Below are 21,226 nucleotides of genomic sequence, written 5' to 3'. Positions count from 1 at the left end.
CCACATTTCACACCATTCCACTAAATATGGAGACCTTGAGAGCGTTTGCGTAGATTATGACTCCTGCCGAGGCAGCTGTGACGGCCGAGACCTTCAAGTTCCCCGAGTCATCTTAGACCCCTGTTCTGGCCACAGAGCCGTAGGACTTTGATCAGTTCGACGCCTTCCTGGTGGAGTACACTAACATCCAGCTCAAGGAGGATGAGATTCGCTACAAGCTAGCGAGCAAGCTCCCAATAGAAGACATTGATGCATACGCGATTAATGTATTCGATAACGACTTAAAGCCCCCTCCGCAGCTGCATGAATCACCAGCATTCCCGATATACTTTAGACATGCGTAGGCCCCTACTTAGATCGTGTCAAAAGCCGAATTTACAGAGAACTTCAACAGCCTCACCGATAGCATGTTTGCTAATATCGACATGAGCAATTTTGTTGTCGCAGGAGGTGCAGTTCTATCATGCTTGCTACCAAACTGCCGTTTTTCGAATATTGAGGCATCCCACTAGAAGTAAATTGGATTGGACATCCAGTAGCCGGTGCCAGCAGACTTATCCGGTCTCAACGGGTTCTTCACCTCGGACATAGACTTGTTCGTAGTTAACTGTACACAGGAGGAGGCAAATCTCAAAGTAGACCGACTCATCGAGCAGCTGCAGACCAACTCTGGCTCTAAATTGATATTCCGTTCTAGCTAGGCAGTCTCGCTGCTCTCAAAGCACCGTGATGTATAGATTATATTCAGAATTTACAACTCGATGTCAGAGATCCTGCTTGGCTTTGATATCGACTCTGCGGCAGTCTGCTACGACTTCTAAAGTTAGAATGCGTACTTCACACCGCGTTCTCACTTCGCAATTCTTTCCCGCACCAACGTCCTGAATCAGCTTAGGAGAAGTAAGAACTATGGCTAACGACTCATTAAATACGCCAATAGGGGGTTTTAGATTGCAATTCCTGGGTTCTCTCGTAACTGCCTGGTCGTTTAAAAGCTTACCAAGAATGCCGACCTGGTTGATCAGAAATGTCATTTTAGGACTAAAAATGAGCAGGTATACCTGGAGGGCCTGGTTCGATAAGAAAAGACCGGCAACCTGCTATGCTCAAGTGAGATTAACCAGATTATCGAGGCTGAAATTGGGAGTTCAGTAAACTTCTTAGGAATCGACTAGAAATTCTATCAACAACAGTGTCGGCTAGTTGGTGTCGTTCTGTAGAACACTCGAATCGAAAATCGTATATAGAACGAGAAGAACCGTATGGCGCGTAACCTATAGACTGAGGCGAACCGAGGATTCAAACAGTCTATGGCGGTTGTATAGGGATGTGTTCAGGATGACAAAGTAGGAGAGAACCCGGTGTCGTATAACCTGACTAAACATACAGAGACTGATGTACTCTCACATCAATTTGCGTTCTAGTCGGATTACTGCATTCCAACGTCATTTGGCTTCCACTCGCAGAATGCTATCGAATATTCTCTGGAACATCCACGTTCCTTACCAAACCTCTACATTGGGCCTTATCGCTAGTAGTTTGTTAATTTCGTTATAGAAAACCCAGGAAAGTAGGATCTATTCACATCAAGCTTCCACCCAGACAATTCATATGGTTTTTATGGAGACCTCAGATTATTTTGCGGGTAAAATGTATTTTTGCGCAATGAAATAGCAACAAAGTAAAGTTTAGAGTTTAAACTCTTTTTCCTAAATCACTTCTGTTCTCTACCCCCATAGATTGCTGCTGATATAGTCTAAAGTAAGGAAGAATAGAAAAAGTATGTACAGTATAACCTATATAAGCAAGAAGTCTCCGGATGTGTTTAAATAAGCCAGCTCCACTCAGTACAAATCAAGATACAACATATGAGATAGCTTATATAGCAATGCTCGGAGATTTGTTGTTAGAGATAACTTGACCAGGAAAGCAAGATTGTTATTAAGGATAATGATCGCCAGGTGCTGCGTTGGACCTGGTATTTGTCGGAAACAGAAATTGAGGCTCTTGATGAATCTTAGTCCCTGCAGGCGAAACTTGCCAAAAATTACTTCGTCCAGATATTGGAAAGCAAGAAATCTGGCAATCTCCTAGCTGAGTATGAGGAACAGAGCCGTTGGATCGCTGAATTCGAAAACACTTTCCAATGTGATGTTGCAAAATTATTTTAGCAAGTACTACATGGAGACCAAAGCACAACTGTCCTAGGATAGACATATAATATTCCTAGTAAGGAGGCTATTATTATATTTTTAAATGAGCTTAATCTATTAGCTATTGCTGAGGTAGAGCTATTCGAAATTTAAGGAAATGAGTTCCAGTAGAGCTATCATGACAGCAGGCTAGATATCCGTTTCGAGGTATCACTCAGTATTGACAACATGGATTATATCAGACAACTGATGACATCCCAATTAAGCCATACTTTTATCGCATTAGCAAAGGTGCAGATTTAGCCTGACCTTTCCTATATGCTTATTACGTTTAACATGTCGAATATTTACACTCTTAATGAATTACTCCCAGAAGTTAGCTCATTCGATACCATGTTTTTGTTTTATTAGTAGTTCTTAGATATGGTACGCAACCATCTTATCCTGCCATCCAATAGCAATTTGTATGTGTTCCGCTAGTCCTTGATATTCTATGATTTTGCTAGGAATGCTCACCAGCATATAGCTCTGGAGCATGCGGATAGTTACCTAACAACTTAGCTCGGTATAGATGAGAATCTAGTACGCTCGATGAAAACATTTATTCCAAGTACAACAAAATCGCTCGAGCTACCAATCACTCTTATCAGACAACTTCTCTATAAGCAAGGTAGAGCCAGCAGCCAACTCATACTAAATTTGAATGGGGCTGGAGTTGATGGTATTCTTCTTCCATTTAAGATTGTCAAAACATCCAATTAAACTCTGGAGCTGACGCGTGGTGGAGATTTTCTCAGTACTATTGACCTTTTCAAGCAGATAGGTGATCTTAACTATTAAACGCTGACCACACCACAATTATATCTTCTGGGAAAGGCAATTGCGTATGCACTATTTAATCAGATTTAGCTAAATCTCACCCACCCACTACCATTGGTGTTTTTTAGATCGATTTTAGTTGGAAAGTTCTATATGTACAACAAATTTGAGGCAGAGATAGCACGTTTTGACCTTTCAAAATTGAATGTTCACCACGATATCTTAACTGTTAATAATTAGGAAATACTTAGAAAAGACATGCATAATGATCAGTTTGACTGTATCTGCGCTAATCAAGAGGCTTCAGGGTGTAAGTTCCGTATAACTAGTATTATTGAGGGCTTTGAGACCATGGGAGGTATCAGATAGTTTGGCGTTCTCAATGCCGTCTAGGTTGCTAGGGTACTCTCAGGCGAGTGATAGCTTAAAGAGTATTATTAATTGCACGTAAATCTAGTAATACCTTCACTCAATTTTGCTAATTTATTCATCCCAATTTTGTTAATTCTTATGTTATAATGCTAACTTCATAGATTTAACTTCTTTGGCTCCACAATAGCTAATAAATTTTTCACAAGTCAAATGAAGAAACTATTTCTTCTCCTCTTAGTATGACCGATTTGCTTCATTTAATTCTTTAAAGCTTTATTAAATTTATTTATTGCTTTTAACCATTTTCAGGACACCTAGACTTTCCAGTTTGTGGACTTTAGCTTTTAAATTATGCAATTCTAAATCTAGATTATTACTTAGTTCTTTCAGATTCACCGCATGTCGAAAAATTGATGTAGAGTCTACTTTTAGTCGCATCTTTTATTTTTCAATAATTGGTATCAAATTCATTTATTCTTATTTTGTAGAAATATTTAGATTTTCTGCATATAATGACTTAATCAAAAGTTATGTTTGTTGATGTGCTAATAGTTATTAAAGTAAATCTTTCTGTATTTATAAAGAACTTTCAAGTTCTGATTAAAGTGTGGATATAATTTTTTCTGTTTATGGGAAAGACATTTTTTGAATTTTAGATATTTTGTTTTAAATTATATAGAAATACTATTATATAGTTAAAAATCATAAAATATACTATAAAATGTTAATAATTTATTATCCTAAAACGAATAAAGGTTTTTAATTATTAATATTACTAATCATGCTTATCTGGCACTTTAATTCCGCTAATCTTGTATATCATGTTTCTAATAGTGTTAGTAATTAATTGTATCATTACTGGTACGACTATTTTTGTTTTATGATTTTTATCTATACATTTATTATATCATTATGGTATTTGCTAAACTAGCTGCGAAAGTGAAAAATTGCATCAAAGATCCTCACTATATCGCATGTTTAAATCAACTATTTCAAATGACTTTATTGTCTTATTTTATTTTTCTAACTCATTAATTTTTTCATAACTTAATTAAAATATATTATCTGCTGGTATCTAGTAAAAACAAATCTCGTTTTGTTAATCTTCTTCTATCTAGCTAGTTTTAATTTCAGGTTTTGTTATAAAATAACCAGATGCAAGTTCTAAAATAGGATTCTCTTTTATTTTGCTAATAGTAACTTTGGGTAATGGTCGAATGCATTCCTCTAACCTAATCTGAGCTCCTGAACAAGATTAAGTAGATTAACATTTTCCCATTTTAGAATAGTTGTTTATGTGAAGAAAAATTATATATTATGAAAATTTAAAAAACATACCTTTACTGGGGATTGAACCCAGGACCTGAGCAACGTAAATGCTATGTGCTAACCACTACACCATAAAGGTTGTTACTAATAATTTACTATATATTATAATTATATTTATATTAAACGATATTTAATTCCTAAAAAGATATTTGCCGTAATTACAAATTATTTAAGCTATCACTCGCCTGAGAGTACCCTAGCAACCTAGACGGCATTGAGAACGCCAAACTATCTGATACCTCCCATGGTCTCAAAGCCCTCAATAATACTAGTTATACGGAACTTACACCCTGAAGCCTCTTGATTAGCGCAGATACAGTCAAACTGATCATTATGCATGTCTTTTCTAAGTATTTCCTAATTATTAACAGTTAAGATATCGTGGTGAACATTCAATTTTGAAAGGTCAAAACGTGCTATCTCTGCCTCAAATTTGTTGTACATATAGAACTTTCCAACTAAAATCGATCTAAAAAACACCAATGGTAGTGGGTGGGTGAGATTTAGCTAAATCTGATTAAATAGTGCATACGCAATTGCCTTTCCCAGAAGATATAATTGTGGTGTGGTCAGCGTTTAATAGTTAAGATCACCTATCTGCTTGAAAAGGTCAATAGTACTGAGAAAATCTCCACCACGCGTCAGCTCCAGAGTTTAATTGGATGTTTTGACAATCTTAAATGGAAGAAGAATACCATCAACTCCAGCCCCATTCAAATTTAGTATGAGTTGGCTGCTGGCTCTACCTTGCTTATAGAGAAGTTGTCTGATAAGAGTGATTGGTAGCTCGAGCGATTTTGTTGTACTTGGAATAAATGTTTTCATCGAGCGTACTAGATTCTCATCTATACCGAGCTAAGTTGTTAGGTAACTATCCGCATGCTCCAGAGCTATATGCTGGTGAGCATTCCTAGCAAAATCATAGAATATCAAGGACTAGCGGAACACATACAAATTGCTATTGGATGGCAGGATAAGATGGTTGCGTACCATATCTAAGAACTACTAATAAAACAAAAACATGGTATCGAATGAGCTAACTTCTGGGAGTAATTCATTAAGAGTGTAAATATTCGACATGTTAAACGTAATAAGCATATAGGAAAGGTCAGGCTAAATCTGCACCTTTGCTAATGCGATAAAAGTATGGCTTAATTGGGATGTCATCAGTTGTCTGATATAATCCATGTTGTCAATACTGAGTGATACCTCGAAACGGATATCTAGCCTGCTGTCATGATAGCTCTACTGGAACTCATTTCCTTAAATTTCGAATAGCTCTACCTCAGCAATAGCTAATAGATTAAGCTCATTTAAAAATATAATAATAGCCTCCTTACTAGGAATATTATATGTCTATCCTAGGACAGTTGTGCTTTGGTCTCCATGTAGTACTTGCTAAAATAATTTTGCAACATCACATTGGAAAGTGTTTTCGAATTCAGCGATCCAACGGCTCTGTTCCTCATACTCAGCTAGGAGATTGCCAGATTTCTTGCTTTCCAATATCTGGACGAAGTAATTTTTGGCAAGTTTCGCCTGCAGGGACTAAGATTCATCAAGAGCCTCAATTTCTGTTTCCGACAAATACCAGGTCCAACGCAGCACCTGGCGATCATTATCCTTAATAACAATCTTGCTTTCCTGGTCAAGTTATCTCTAACAACAAATCTCCGAGCATTGCTATATAAGCTATCTCATATGTTGTATCTTGATTTGTACTGAGTGGAGCTGGCTTATTTAAACACATCCGGAGACTTCTTGCTTATATAGGTTATACTGTACATACTTTTTCTATTCTTCCTTACTTTAGACTATATCAGCAGCAATCTATGGGGGTAGAGAACAGAAGTGATTTAGGAAAAAGAGTTTAAACTCTAAACTTTACTTTGTTGCTATTTCATTGCGCAAAAATACATTTTACCCGCAAAATAATCTGAGGTCTCCATAAAAACCATATGAATTGTCTGGGTGGAAGCTTGATGTGAATAGATCCTACTTTCCTGGGTTTTCTATAACGAAATTAACAAACTACTAGCGATAAGGCCCAATGTAGAGGTTTGGTAAGGAACGTGGATGTTCCAGAGAATATTCGATAGCATTCTGCGAGTGGAAGCCAAATGACGTTGGAATGCAGTAATCCGACTAGAACGCAAATTGATGTGAGAGTACATCAGTCTCTGTATGTTTAGTCAGGTTATACGACACCGGGTTCTCTCCTACTTTGTCATCCTGAACACATCCCTATACAACCGCCATAGACTGTTTGAATCCTCGGTTCGCCTCAGTCTATAGGTTACGCGCCATACGGTTCTTCTCGTTCTATATACGATTTTCGATTCGAGTGTTCTACAGAACGACACCAACTAGCCGACACTGTTGTTGATAGAATTTCTAGTCGATTCCTAAGAAGTTTACTGAACTCCCAATTTCAGCCTCGATAATCTGGTTAATCTCACTTGAGCATAGCAGGTTGCCGGTCTTTTCTTATCGAACCAGGCCCTCCAGGTATACCTGCTCATTTTTAGTCCTAAAATGACATTTCTGATCAACCAGGTCGGCATTCTTGGTAAGCTTTTAAACGACCAGGCAGTTACGAGAGAACCCAGGAATTGCAATCTAAAACCCCCTATTGGCGTATTTAATGAGTCGTTAGCCATAGTTCTTACTTCTCCTAAGCTGATTCAGGACGTTGGTGCGGGAAAGAATTGCGAAGTGAGAACGCGGTGTGAAGTACGCATTCTAACTTTAGAAGTCGTAGCAGACTGCCGCAGAGTCGATATCAAAGCCAAGCAGGATCTCTGACATCGAGTTGTAAATTCTGAATATAATCTATACATCACGGTGCTTTGAGAGCAGCGAGACTGCCTAGCTAGAACGGAATATCAATTTAGAGCCAGAGTTGGTCTGCAGCTGCTCGATGAGTCGGTCTACTTTGAGATTTGCCTCCTCCTGTGTACAGTTAACTACGAACAAGTCTATGTCCGAGGTGAAGAACCCGTTGAGACCGGATAAGTCTGCTGGCACCGGCTACTGGATGTCCAATCCAATTTACTTCTAGTGGGATGCCTCAATATTCGAAAAACGGCAGTTTGGTAGCAAGCATGATAGAACTGCACCTCCTGCGACAACAAAATTGCTCATGTCGATATTAGCAAACATGCTATCGGTGAGGCTGTTGAAGTTCTCTGTAAATTCGGCTTTTGACACGATCTAAGTAGGGGCCTACGCATGTCTAAAGTATATCGGGAATGCTGGTGATTCATGCAGCTGCGGAGGGGGCTTTAAGTCGTTATCGAATACATTAATCGCGTATGCATCAATGTCTTCTATTGGGAGCTTGCTCGCTAGCTTGTAGCGAATCTCATCCTCCTTGAGCTGGATGTTAGTGTACTCCACCAGGAAGGCGTCGAACTGATCAAAGTCCTACGGCTCTGTGGCCAGAACAGGGGTCTAAGATGACTCGGGGAACTTGAAGGTCTCGGCCGTCACAGCTGCCTCGGCAGGAGTCATAATCTACGCAAACGCTCTCAAGGTCTCCATATTTAGTGGAATGGTGTGAAATGTGGGTGCTCGTATAATAAGGAATTTGTGATTTGCGGTCCGAGCTGGTGTTCCGCGAACCTCAGTTCATACCGCGCATGCACTAGTCTATGAACTGCGCCACCGCATCCATGTTTTTGCGCCGCATATCCTCTTTGCGGTTCTCCAGCTTCCGCAGGTCAAAGTCCTTCCACCACTAGCTCAGTTTGATCACGCTGACCTGCCCGCTGGCCTCCCCGACAGTCAGAATCATGAACTCTGCCGAGATCTCAACTGTGGACACCTCCATAGCGAGGTTTATCTGGACGATGAAGGTGTCCTTGTCAGTGGCGAAGTCGAAGAAGCACACCTTTCCGGAGGTGGTGACGCAGATGAGCACCGTGGACTTGACCTCGCAGAACCGGCAGAACATCACGGGTTCACCTAGATCGAACGAAAGCAGCGGCTTGGGGACTTTCTTGAGCCAGAGCTTGACAGTGAAGTCCTCGCTTGCGGACACGATGAGGTCCGTGTTGAAATGGTTGAAGTCGACCGAGTACACGGCCATGTCGTGCTGGATGAAGGTCTGAATCACGCTCAGATACAGGCTCGAGGACAGCATCCTCACCACCCCCGAGTCCGTCCCCAGCAACATCAGAAAGGACGTCTTGGGGTCCTGGCAGAACTTGCTCGAGATAACGCCCAGGATGGACGTCCGCTGGCTGGTGGGGACGTTCTTCGCGTAGATATCATTCTCGTAGCCGTTGTCGTAGATCTTCGCGGAGTGAATCTCCCTGAGCTGGCTCTGCTTGATCTCGAACAGCTTGTAGCTACCGTCCAGCGAGGTGGAGATGAACTGGCTGCGATCGACCTTGAAGGAGATCGAGGACACGAACTCATCGTGGGCATGGACGCGCTGCAGTAGCGTGATGCACTGGTCGATCTGATACACGGCCAGTTGTCCGTTGAGGAACCCCACGATGATGATGTTGTACTAGAACGGGGACCATGCCATGCACATAACGTCGGTGCTGGTCTCGACTCGGTAGATCGCATTGAAGATGTTGTTGACCGAGTAAATTTCGAAGTAGGATGTCTTCGTGGTGTTCTGCTGGTTGCGGTTCCCGTAGCTGACCGCGAATATATCCTTGCGCTGGGGGTGGAACCGGATGCAGGACACCTGCTGCTTGACCTGGTTGATGGTGTACAGAAGTTTGTGCGGCTGCTACCGGCTACCTTGCCACATCACGTACTCCGTGATGGTCTTTCGACCGATCTGCTGTGCCACAATGCGCTCCGTCAGAACCACCGCTTAGAACAGCGTCACCTCCTTGTCGAAGGCTGTATGCACCGTGGCCTTCGCACGAGGCTTCCTGTACAGGTCATAGATACCGCTCCGGGATATCATGCCGGTGCTGTGGGCGAACGATACCTGCGCTGTCTGGACCGTCAGGGCCTGCGTCAGCTTGAACTACGTCTGCGTGGCCTGTGACTACTTATCGTAACTGTGCTGCACGTTGGGTTCCTCGTAGTCCGCCTTGAGCTGGTAAGAGCCGTCGACAACCACGTGGAACTTGGCGTTTCGCGAGAAACTGGTGGGCAGAAACTCCTACCGCGCGTGGGAGAAGTTTACGAGGTTGTCGGGCGCCTCGTAGTTGTTGGCAGTGAGGATACGCACGATCTGCTCGTAGAGGGAGGCTTCGGACATATTTCGAGGGTGGCTGGGATTGATACTATATAATAAATAAACATTAACGGGTCAGTCCAGGTCCATCAGGCTGAACACCTGTTTGAAGTTCCTGATCTTCTCCACGCCCTTGAGGAACGTGATCTTGCCGATGAAGCTGACGTAGATGTTCTCCGCCTTCACGCCGGCCTTCAGCGCCAGGTCGATCGCGGCCTGCACGGTGCCACCGGTGGCGATGAGGTCGTCGTGGATGAGAATGATGTCGGAGGGACCGAGCAGCCCCGCCTGGATCTCGCACTTTTCGCCCTTCTTGTACTCCAGGTCGTATGTGATCTGCAGCGTGTCGCCGGGGAGCTTGCCGGCCTTGCGCACAGGCACCACGCCGGTCTTGAGGTCCTATGCCAGTAGAGTGCCGAATAGGTAGCCGCGCGTCTCCAGGATCAGCACCTTCGTAATGGGCAGATGCTTGACCTGGGCGTAGAGCGCGGAACGCAGCTAGGCGCAGGCCTCGTAGTCTGCGAATACAGGTCCGAAGTCCTTGAACATGATCCCTGGAGTAGGGAAGTCTGGGATGTCGCGGGCGAGGAGCTTGACGCGTTCCATTGATAAAGGAAGGGACGTTCTCAAATCTTCTGTTGCACTACGCATAATAATCCTAGATTTGTGGTTCAAGATTCCTAAGAATCTAGATTAATACAAGCTGCCACCCGTAGCTGAAGGGCTGGCTACGCGGGTCAATGGCGTCCATGCTGTCCTGCTGGTACCGCCAACCATCATCAGCGGGCGAGGTGGTGACCGGAGACGACTGAAAGGCAAGCCAATGTGGAAAGCCTGCTTGCTCAGCATTCCTAGTATGCCGCAGCGGCTCGGGATGCCCTCGTCGTTGCCAAATGTTTATCGCGGACAATATACCTATTATATCTTTAAAATAAGTAATTTTCCATTCCAAGTAATGTCAAAGTTGCCTACCATTCAGCCAGTGTTTGCTTTAAATAATCCGAAAGCTGTTGATTTTCCTATTCGTTTTGGTTATGATGCTAATACTACTATACAGCTCGCAGGTAAATTTTTGTAAATTCATGATAATGTATCAAATTTGTCTAAATTTATTCATTTAGATGACTCTTATAAACACATTGCATGTATAGGAATGGACCCTGGTAGAAGATTTTTAGCTATTATGTAATATGAATCCTCATCGTATAAGGCTCACTTGTTTTCTTTAAAGCCGTTGTAAAAAGTTGCAGTTTTATATGTATAAGATTCATTACCTTTACCAAAACATGCTATTGGAGTAGCAGTATCACTTGATGGCAAGTATGTTGTTTTTTAAACAGGTGCTCCTGATTATTTCCTGGTCGCCTGGTAAATCCCACCTTCCGTTACCGAATGGTTTTAAAACCCCTCTACGAACTTAATACCAATTTCACAACCTAAATGCTTACACAATTTCAAGGTTTAACGAGAAGTTACGAATCTAGCTTTTCACAAGTATAAGTCAGATATGTTCTGCATTTATGGACCAGGAATTTACACAATGATGAACGTATCCGACTCTTCGATCAGAATCCAGTCCCCAATGAACGTTAAGAAGATAATCAACAAATTCGACTGCGTTTTCTAAGACGGAAATTACAGCTTTCTGCTTGCAGCGGATGTCAGCGAAATCCTAGTGCTCAAAGAAGAGTCCCTGGTGAGTTTTATCCCGAGCGAAGTAGCATTATCCCACCACTGCCACATTCGCACCACCCAGAAGACCCAGCCGCCCTACAAATTGATCAGAAATCACCCCGAAAACGTTATCGCGAAAGACGAGAAAATCGTTAAACTGTTATCGCTTTAGCAGAAAGTGCTCATTTTGGGCACCAGCAAAGGCCGGATTTTGGTCTTCAGAATCGACAAATTGGACGACCAAATCGAGTCCGCAATTCCGCGCCAAACGGCGCCCTGCAAGACGGTCAACCAGCTCAGCATTACGCTCTGCGAGGTGACGCTGGTGCTCAGCATCCTGCTGCCGGGCGAGTCGCCGATCGTCGCGCTGGACGCGAATTAGCGGCTCAGCGTCCTGGCGCAGCAGCAGAACGGCCAGAGCTACGTAACGAGCAGATTCCGGCCCTCGAAAATCAGCGAATTGATAAAAAATTCGCTCCGCGTCCAGGCGGCGCCGAACGGGCTGGAATGTCAAAATTTGGCCGTTTTGAGCGCCTTCGATTCGGTCGCGAAGCTCAAGGAGCTAATCCGGTCGCCCGGGAATTTGCGGATTCAAAATTAGGCGTTATATCAGTTGAATTAAACGGAATTTTCGAATAAGGTCAATATCGTCGGCGCTGAGGACCTGGATCCGCTGGATTCGGCTCTTTACGCTGATCCGAGTACCTGGCCCGAATTTCTGTTTTCTAGCTCGTCTATAAGCCCGTTTACGGCCTGGCTTTAAGCTACGAGTTCGATTCTGTGCACAATTGACTCGGTTCTGGTCAATTCGCAGCAGTTTAAGCCCTATATTCAATTTTAGGGCTACCAGACCGGAAAACAGTTTCTGACGCCCGCAACGAACAAAATAACGGCAATGGACGTCTCTGACGAGGCCGGAATCGTCTGCTACGGCGACGACAGCGGGAGAATCAAAATCTTCTCGATAGTGAAGCAGGCCGGCGTGGCGGATTTCCTCTTCAGAATGCCCGAACGGAACAAAATTTTGGATAAAATCGACGATTCTGAGGACGTGGCGCGGACCTCAAATCACTCGTTTTTAGACGCAATGACGACGCAGCGAACGCAGCTGACGAGCATTTTGAACGACGAGCAGTCGATCCTGATCGAGCCAAATTAGCCCAAAATCGACCTCCCAGACGAGTTTGACTTCTCTAAAAGGACGTACGAAATCACAAACTTGAAACTTCACCCGACGGGCGTCCACATTTTGGCCTCAGTTTCTTGCAATGAACCACAATTCAAAACGTTCACAGAATGTATAATAGTACTACACATAGTGCAATAAGACGTGGAAGTGGCGTCTGTGATCGAAATTTCAGAGAAAATTTTGCAGATTCAGACAGATGAAACGGGCAACTTCTTCTACGTTTTGACAGCTAATTTCCTGCTCACTTTCACGTTTTACGAGTTCAAAAATGTAGCCAAAATCGAATTAAAGCAGCGGCTGACTTTCGTCAATCAAGTTTATGGGAATTTATTTTCGGAAAAAGCATAATTGAGTATGCGAAACAACTTGAATATGCTAAACCCGGCAGCGCAGCCGACGCATTTTGAAATTTCTGAAAATTCTGGTTTGGCTGTCATTTCGTTCAGCGATGGCGATATCGCTGTTTTCAACACTTTGAAAAATCAAATTGAATTCAAATTTTCACTCCCAAATTCGCAAAAATTTGCCGTTCATTTTTCAATTTTGAAATCCGAAAATTTGACCGAAAACTTGAAAGTTCAGCGTCAAAATGCCATAAATTCAGGCCTCAAAATCGAGTATTTGCTTCTTTTGACGACTTTCAACGACGGCGCGGTTCAGATTTTGAATATCGAGTCTTCGATTTTGAACATTTTGTAGAGCGGAAACTTGAATTTCAATTCAAAATAGACACAATCGCTCCTTTTACCATCCCAGTTGCAAATTTTGGAGTGGTAACGGATGCAGCAGAACAACGGCACGACCTCTGACTGCTTGATCGAGGCAATGATGCAAAATAACGTAATTAAGAACCACAGCAAAGATCATGTTATTATGTGCGGCGATAAGGGCTATTTGCAGATTTTCTCGATTTTGCAGTCAGATCAAAATTCGGCGTTTTAAATTCATAATTCGAATATCAAATTCATGAAATTGCTTCGAGAAACTATCTTAATTACGGTTTCTGAAGATAATCAGATTATTATATCGCATATAAAGTTTAATTCCACAAACTTGATCCAAAAACCGGTTCCGAAGGCGATAATCGCTCAGACGCAGGTAATCCGGTCTAGTTTGCTCTAATAGTCGCTGGATTTGCTCCTTTTCGAGCTTTTGCAGAAGTTATTTATGCTGAAAAAGGAAGGGTAAAAATCGATGGAAGGAGTGAAAAAGGAGTGTGATTAGCAGATTCTGCGCCATTTTTCGGACTTCCAAAACGGCAAAAAAGACGCTCTGAAGCAGATTTTTGAGAGCAAAAATAAGCTCAACGAGCTCACCCTGCAGAGCTAATTGATGAGCCAGGAGCACGGCGCGAAACTGAGCTCCCTGCAGTCGCAGCTCGAAAATTCGTACGACGAGCAGATCAGTAGGCTCAAAAGCGAGCGAGATAGCTTACAGAAAAAACGACTTTAAGGAGTGGAAAATCAAAATTAAATTGAAAAAAATTATATACTTGAAACGAAGAATTTAGCATAAATCGAAATCGAAAACACGGGAATTCAAGTCCAGAATTTGAGCGCCCAGTACCAATCTCTTGTAGCAGATCAGGCGAATTTGCAGCAGATTTCGGCAAACAATCTCAACAGCGCCCAAAATGCGCTTGAAACTGATATAACGAATCTGCGCAAAAACGTCGAAAAATCGATCCAAAACGAGTCTTTCCAGGTCCAAAATCTGCGCACGGAGCACAAGAAAATGGAGAAAACATACAACGCGCTCCTGCAGCAGTTTGGCGACGCGAAGCACCAGCTCATCAGCTGCCAGAACGCGGGCCTCGAGATCGGCAAGAATTACCAGTTCCAAATCGACCAGAAAGACCGCATTCAGAACGACATTTTCGACCGCGAAAACGCCGAAATCAGCAAGAAATCGACGATTTTCCAGATGAGCGGCGAGAAGCAGGACCTGGAGAAGCTGAAGCAGCTGCTTAACTAGCGGGTTGGGGACCTGAAGCAGTGCGTAGCGCCGCGCGACGACCAGATCAGCGACCTGCAGACGCAGATCGCGGACATGGATCAGGAGCTCCTCAAGGATGCGCTGAAGCAGAAGCAGGCCGAGCTCGTGATCAACGATTTGACGCTCCGCAAGCAGTCGTTTAAAGCGGAAAACGAACAGATTTCGGCTCACATCGTGCGCAACGAGCAGGGCATGAAGGACCTACTTTTTGACCTCAGCAAGTTCTCGGAGCTCTACTGCAAGAAAATGGGCATCAAAATCAACCAAAATTTTGCAAAATCTGTTGAGGCGCTTCAGCCGCAGAATACGACCGACAAGGACACGAAGGACTTCATCAACGCGCTGAAGATCATCTACGGCAAGCACATTGACCCCGAGTTCGCGTTGCAGCTGAAGGCCAAAGTCGACGTCAATTCTGAGATCCTGAACGCGCTCGTCGGCCGGGGCCAGATCGAGCCACGCGGTGGCGGGAACTCGCAGGAGACTGGTGTAGCACGGCAGCGCGAGTACCTCGAAAAGTCTGTAGCGACGCTCCAGAAGTCGCTGGACCGGCGCCGCGAGCAGCTGAACCAGGCGATCGAGCAAGCGCGTACGCAGAGCTCCACGCTGCTCAGCTTCAGCAACCTGATGCGGCGTGAGAACAAGGTGCTGCAGCAGAAGCTTCGCGCTGCAAAATTGGGGTTAATGAAGAAAAAGAAGGACATGAACATTCTGGAGGACCAGATGTTCGGGGACGCGCTCACGATGATTTTGGATGAGCAGTGTGGAGAGGTGAGCGATGTTGTGAGTGGGAGCGAGGAGGATTTCCAAGACGTCGCGCTGGACAGCTTTTTGGACAAAAACTACCCTGTGGGCGAGAAGAGCGATCGGGACCGTTCAGCGCTGCCACCTGGCGTGCCGAGGCCGCCGAGCAAGCTGGGAAAGGAGTGAAGATGTAAGGGAGAGAAACTAAACATTTATATAATTATTATATACAATTATAAAATAATCACAGATAAATTTGAATTATTCTTATTATAAGAATTTTATCAAAATTCTACCGTATCAAACTTTTTACTAATTATTATATAATAATAATAATTCCTCTCCTACGAACGTTTCACGAAGTGCTGAATTCAGTTCGTCGGTAAAAAATTTGTCCAGCTCTGCGAGGAGCTGCTCTTCACCCAGATTTGGCATGCTCCGGAGCCGCTCCTCAAGCCGATCGTTCTGCCGCGCTATCTCAAAATTCCCTAGCTCCAAATCGCGCGCCGAGGCTTAATTTTCGCGCGCCAGCTCTGCGTTTCTCGCTGCCAACGCTAGTAACCTGACTTCAATTTCGGCGTCGGCAGCCTCCTTCGCTTCGAGCTAATGCCGAGTATCTGAGAGCTCCGCAGCCGCCGCAGTTCCTGATTCCCGCGCGGCCGAAATCTGCGTCTTCACGTCTTCGATTTGGCTGCGTAAAATCTCGATTTCAGTGGAAATTCGCTCAGAATTGTCTGTTTTTTCTGTCAAAATCTGAGCTTTTTCTGCCTACAGGCTCGCCTTCGTTTCTTTCAGGGCGCTTATTCTGTCGTTTTCGAGCGATATGCTACTTTTAAAATTTAATTCATTTTGAATTCGATTTTTCGTTTCTTTCTAAAAATGAACGTTTTCTAGCTGGGAAATGCTGTCTAGATCGATGTTGAAGAGTCGTAGAAGGTCTTTTCCTTCGGTTTGGAGCGTGTGCTGCTGTAACGTTAAGTCGGTGATTTTCTGCTTCAAAATGTCGATTTCTGGAGTCAAATCTTTCGTTTCCTGCGTTTTTGGGGAGTTTTTAACCTGCTAAACTTCCGTTTTTAGGGCCTAAAACTTAGCTTTCGCGGCCTGTAACTGGCCCTAGAAGGAGGAGTTTAGCATCTGGAAGTTTAGCAGTTCCTGATCATTGCTCGTGAAGTCTTCCGCGTCGTAGACGTTATCGTCTTGAAACTGGTAGTTTGAGAGTTTTATTTTTTCGTGGATTTCAATGATTTATGCCTAGTAGTACGATTAAGACTTTTTCAGCTTCGCTAGGAGGTACTTCTTGTGTTGCAGCTCGGTTGTGGCGTTTTTCATGGTTTCTTCGAACTCTGGCATTTTTTGAAAATTATCATTATACTGTATAAAAATAAGTTTAATAATCCATGTGTATAAAATACCTTTACTGGGGATTGAACCCAGGACCTGAGCAACGTAAATGCTATGTGCTAACCACTACACCATAAAGGTAATAAGAGAAATTTATTTTAGATAATAGAATTGATGAAAAGAATTAAAAATCTCAGTTAAAGGTGTTAAAGGTAGATTGTAGAAACAGAAAGAGAATATCACTTAAAAATTATCATTTCTATCTCTTTCAAGCATTGAATTCTATCGAAATCAGTAAATATTTTTGTAACCGTAGCGTACTCAACTAGTTTGTGTATAATTTAAATCCAGAGTATTATCGTTTATTTTAATTGAGATTTCTCAATTATATATCTGTCTCTAAAATTCTGGTATAATGTTATTATATCCTCAAATATAACGGTTTCTTTATCTACTAGAGACTTGGTATTTGAAAATGAATTATGTAATTCATTTGATAAATTTAATTCTTACGAGATTTAACTTTATTTAGATGACGATGAGGATTCTTCTTATTCTATTTCTTCTACTTACTATAATAATTATTTAATCTATTTCATATCTTCTAATTTTTAGTTCTACTCGGCTTATGCTTTAAGGAATATCTGATACAAGTAAAGTTCTAAATCCGTAGACGTCTGAGGATTGAAGTATATATGATCCTCATCGAGTTATTATGGAATATCTATTTTAATAGGTGGTGGATATTCAAACTTCTGATAGATTCTATATTACTATAAAATTTACTAATTTACATCCATTTTAGAAGAGAAATCTAGGAAATCCTTGTATATATAATATTGGAGTTATATTATTTTTTAAGACTTAAATAATTTATAATTATATAAATACTTAAATATATTATTATTAGCGTTTGTGGTATTATAAACCATGTTATATAAAAAATATTTTGAGTTACATATAAATAAAAATTCTCTAATGATCACTAATATGATCAGATATTACTAAAAATTGTAATCGTTAATATAACTAAAATCATGTAAGTAATATCAAACAACTAGTTATACGTTAAACATGTTAATATAATAATATAAAAAATAATTTTTAATATTTTTATTTTAAATTAAATTCATTCTCTAATTTATTATGATGTCTCATACTGTATGAAATATTAACGATGTTACTATGGTTATGTTTATCCGATTAGCTTGTTATCAACTAACGCTAAGTTAAAATAATTTTTGCATAAATCTATCAATTAAGTCATTGATATAAAAGTGTATGTATAATATTGAACTTATTTATAGTATATATTTCATAATATGCTGATAATATTAAAATTCTGTAAAATATTTATATGTTAATTTCTATTGTTAACTTTTACTCTGTTGATAGTTAAATTATTTGATTGGCTTGAAAATAAAGTATATTAGGTGGTTTAATTAAATATGAGTTTAATCTTTTCGTTATTCATGAGTTTTTATTTTAAAATTATTATCCATATTTTCAATTAAAACTAAATACTTATTATTTATTTTGATATTATACTTAAAATAAATAGTATTTAAAATAGGAAATAAAACTTTTGCGTACACTTACTAAATTATTTGGCTGTAACTGGTTTTTTATAAAACTATTAGTAATATATTAATGAGATAATATTCCATTATTATAAATGAGTCTATATTTGCTTGTTAACTGAGTTTTAAATTTATATAAATATATGAAACAAAATTTGTTACAAATATCCATTAGCTGTAGGCTTGGTCTCCCTATTAGTTTAGTTAGTTTGCATTTTATTAAAAAAATTAATAAATAGAGAGTTTAGATTATTATGATAAATATTATAATAAGTCGATTTAAGTTATCTATTAAATTATATATTTAGTATCTTGATTTTTTATTTTTTAATAACTACTATGATTTAGTTACTTATATAATAATAAAAGCTATATTATTTTACTATTTAGATTCCTATTGACGTAGTTATAACTAAATCGTATTGTTAATTTTGAGATACAATACATATCGTATTTGCTCTTGAAATGTACAAAATAATTAACAACTATCGTATTTTTGCGACAGAAAGTTCATCATCGTCATATCTTACTATATATTTATTTTATTTTATATTTTATAGGGATTACTTAGTAAACAAATTAAAACCTAACATTATTACTCAGTTAATTTTGACTAAACGGAATAATATATGAATTATATGTTATATGATTTTCATTTCGAACATGTCTCAATTTCCAAGAATAAAAATTTTTCTAAATCATTTAATGAATCCAGAAATTACTTTCTCAGCAATTTTAGGAGCGGGTATATCTGTTTCTTCTGGTCTTTCAGCGTTTCGTTCAACAAATTCTATCTTTTAAAAAATGCAGGTTGAGTATGAATCATGGCCAGAAAAATCTACGGAAATTGATTCATTTTTGCAGTATGCATTTAGTGTTAAATGTTTATTAAATGATCCAAGAGTGCATTATAGAGTTTTATCGAAATTTGATAGCTCTACACATGATAAACTAATAATCCCATCAATTTCTCACTGCTTCTTATCATATCTATGCGAAATAGATAGAATAGATAGAATAATATCATAGAATATCGATAACCTAGAATATTATTCTGGTATTACAAATCATTTAAAAAATCGTCATATCCCCGCACATGGTGAGTTTTTTAATAATTTAGTCTGTCCAAATTCAATGTGTAGCGGTTTTTAGCTTAATATATAACTAAGAAATTTAGATACGGATATTGAATCTATTAAAAATTAAGTTTTTACTTCAAATTTTCATTAACATTTATTACGGAATTCGCATAACAGACAATTTTTTTAGCTTGATAGTGATTTAAAAATAAATGAAAATGCGGTTTTATTCGATAAATAGTTATTATAAAGTATTTTATTAGATAATGCAGTTCCAATGTGTTAATTCTGTGGTTGTGCATTAAAGTCAAATATGGTTCTATATGGAGAAGAAATATAAGTTAAAAAATAGCATTTAGAAACAATATTACGGAGATCATAAAGTATACTAATAATTGGAACATCAATGAATGTTTTTCCTATAAATGCTCTGGTGCTAAATACAGCCGGTAAGGTTTCTGTTCATTTTGTTGCTAAAGATATTAATTTTTAAAAATATTTATCTCAAAGATTAATAAGCGAGAAGAAAGTTATATATGACTTAATTTTAAGAAAATATAATGTAATAAAATATAAAAACAGTGAAAAGCATAAGTAATTACTAATAGGCGCATCAAATGGAAAAATCACTAGTGATGAGGACATTAACAATTCAATTAATCATGTGACACCTCTAGTTTGTTTTCATAAAGGGAATATAGATAACTTTGTACTTGAGGTTTTAAAACACTGTCCAGATGCTAAAACACGAGTGTATGAAATTTTTGAAGAGAGTAAGAAAAAAGTAGAATTATGTGAGACAAGAAACTATATAGAATGGGCAGACAATTATATAATATATAAATCTGTTAAATATATAATTAAATAAGTTATTTTAATCATCCCAGAATTATGGATTCCAGATAGTGTGATTTATAAGTACAATGAAAAATATTGTAACATTTGTGTTTGTACAGAATAATAAATTGAATTAATCAAATTTAGATACTAAGATCTAGTTATATAGTCATATAGCCTTGATGGAGTCTTAATAATTGAAGATACCAGATATATTTGTAATGACGAAAAGCTAGATGAAATATGTTATAAGCCAATAAATGGGCATTATGCCAGTTATTGTGTAGGATATAATGCATATGATTTAATGTTTGGAGAATATATCGAAGAACTAGATCCATGGAGTAGTAATTTTCTTGGTTATTAAAAGAAACTTGTATATTATGAAAAAACAGACTTTTTTACATATTCTGGGGTTTATAGAAATTATTTAACTATTAAGGGTATTAGTGATACAGACATAAAAGAATACTTCAAAAAAAATATGGTAGTATTAGAGTCTAAAAATTTAATAATTGTAAAGTGAGTCAAATTAATATAATATCATTTATTATAGGCTTAAAGATTCTGAGTCCAGTTAGATGAAGGGAGATTGGGAATGGAATATTTTATATCTGGAACAACTTCCTCAAAGATACAAGAAATAATATATGATCTCTTGACTTTTTTATCTTTCATGCTGTTAGATAAAAAGGTCTATTGTTAGCGTTTGATTTCAATTAATTAATACTTGTCTGATTTAGTTACCAAATGATTATTTTATTCCTCAAATTTTAAGTCTTATAAGATACTCTTATCCATCTAGTTTGTTAGTATAAGTTACATTAAAAAAGTTTAGACATACAGTTTCATCAATAGTTACGGAATACTTCGACATTTAGTAAAGTGAAAAATATAATATATCATTA

At 39.5% G+C, this 21,226-nt stretch overlaps 10 protein-coding genes and 2 non-coding genes across 12 annotated transcripts; 3 read left to right on the top strand and 9 right to left on the bottom strand. All coding sequences in view use genetic code 6, as the record gives it.

Moving 5' to 3' along the window:
* Positions 1–26: 26 nt before the first annotated feature.
* On the top strand, positions 27–3,392 carry SS50377_20385 (uncharacterized protein; the record flags this gene model as incomplete). Its single annotated transcript, XM_067904328.1, has 1 exon — positions 27–3,392. One exon carries the CDS (start codon positions 27–29, stop codon positions 3,390–3,392), a length of 3,366 nt encoding a protein of 1,121 aa, XP_067767810.1.
* A 45-nt stretch (positions 3,393–3,437) lies between these two features.
* Positions 3,438–3,986, bottom strand: SS50377_20384 (uncharacterized protein; the record flags this gene model as incomplete). Its single annotated transcript, XM_067904327.1, has 1 exon — positions 3,438–3,986. One exon carries the CDS (start codon positions 3,984–3,986, stop codon positions 3,438–3,440), a length of 549 nt encoding a protein of 182 aa, XP_067767809.1.
* A 693-nt stretch (positions 3,987–4,679) lies between these two features.
* SS50377_t20003 lies at positions 4,680–4,752 on the bottom strand. Its single transcript has one exon. It is a non-coding gene; the product is annotated as a tRNA-Val (tRNA).
* Positions 4,753–4,850: 98 nt separating this feature from the next.
* On the bottom strand, positions 4,851–8,216 carry SS50377_20383 (uncharacterized protein; the record flags this gene model as incomplete). Its single annotated transcript, XM_067904326.1, has 1 exon — positions 4,851–8,216. The coding sequence occupies one exon, from the start codon at positions 8,214–8,216 to the stop codon at positions 4,851–4,853; it is 3,366 nt and encodes a 1,121-aa protein (XP_067767808.1).
* An 82-nt stretch (positions 8,217–8,298) lies between these two features.
* Positions 8,299–9,903, bottom strand: SS50377_20382 (Dynein intermediate chain; the record flags this gene model as incomplete). The annotated part of the gene is made up of 1 exon (XM_067904325.1): positions 8,299–9,903. The coding sequence occupies one exon, from the start codon at positions 9,901–9,903 to the stop codon at positions 8,299–8,301; it is 1,605 nt and encodes a 534-aa protein (XP_067767807.1).
* Positions 9,904–9,954: 51 nt separating this feature from the next.
* On the bottom strand, positions 9,955–10,728 carry SS50377_20381 (Adenine phosphoribosyltransferase; the record flags this gene model as incomplete). The annotated part of the gene is made up of 1 exon (XM_067904324.1): positions 9,955–10,728. The coding sequence occupies one exon, from the start codon at positions 10,726–10,728 to the stop codon at positions 9,955–9,957; it is 774 nt and encodes a 257-aa protein (XP_067767806.1).
* A 106-nt stretch (positions 10,729–10,834) lies between these two features.
* Positions 10,835–15,667, top strand: SS50377_20380 (uncharacterized protein; the record flags this gene model as incomplete). The annotated part of the gene is made up of 1 exon (XM_067904323.1): positions 10,835–15,667. One exon carries the CDS (start codon positions 10,835–10,837, stop codon positions 15,665–15,667), a length of 4,833 nt encoding a protein of 1,610 aa, XP_067767805.1.
* Positions 15,668–15,781: 114 nt separating this feature from the next.
* Positions 15,782–16,831, bottom strand: SS50377_20379 (uncharacterized protein; the record flags this gene model as incomplete). The annotated part of the gene is made up of 1 exon (XM_067904322.1): positions 15,782–16,831. The coding sequence occupies one exon, from the start codon at positions 16,829–16,831 to the stop codon at positions 15,782–15,784; it is 1,050 nt and encodes a 349-aa protein (XP_067767804.1).
* Positions 16,832–16,890: 59 nt separating this feature from the next.
* SS50377_t20002 lies at positions 16,891–16,963 on the bottom strand. The gene has a single exon. It is a non-coding gene; the product is annotated as a tRNA-Val (tRNA).
* Positions 16,964–17,061: 98 nt separating this feature from the next.
* On the bottom strand, positions 17,062–17,622 carry SS50377_20378 (uncharacterized protein; the record flags this gene model as incomplete). The annotated part of the gene is made up of 1 exon (XM_067904321.1): positions 17,062–17,622. The coding sequence occupies one exon, from the start codon at positions 17,620–17,622 to the stop codon at positions 17,062–17,064; it is 561 nt and encodes a 186-aa protein (XP_067767803.1).
* Positions 17,623–19,047: 1,425 nt separating this feature from the next.
* Positions 19,048–20,844, top strand: SS50377_20377 (Sir2 family protein; the record flags this gene model as incomplete). The annotated part of the gene is made up of 1 exon (XM_067904320.1): positions 19,048–20,844. One exon carries the CDS (start codon positions 19,048–19,050, stop codon positions 20,842–20,844), a length of 1,797 nt encoding a protein of 598 aa, XP_067767802.1.
* Positions 20,845–20,861: 17 nt separating this feature from the next.
* On the bottom strand, positions 20,862–21,195 carry SS50377_20376 (uncharacterized protein; the record flags this gene model as incomplete). Its single annotated transcript, XM_067904319.1, has 2 exons — positions 20,862–21,119; positions 21,163–21,195. The coding sequence occupies 2 exons, from the start codon at positions 21,193–21,195 to the stop codon at positions 20,862–20,864; spliced, it is 291 nt and encodes a 96-aa protein (XP_067767801.1).
* Between the last annotated feature and the right edge of the window lie 31 nt (positions 21,196–21,226).

Source organism: Spironucleus salmonicida, chromosome 1, assembly GCF_000497125.1.
Source record: "Spironucleus salmonicida strain ATCC 50377 chromosome 1, whole genome shotgun sequence".
NCBI lineage: Eukaryota > Fornicata > Diplomonadida > Hexamitidae > Spironucleus > Spironucleus salmonicida.
The sequence above is the reverse complement of the archived record's forward strand: the minus strand, read 5'-3'. Positions and strand labels throughout refer to the sequence as shown.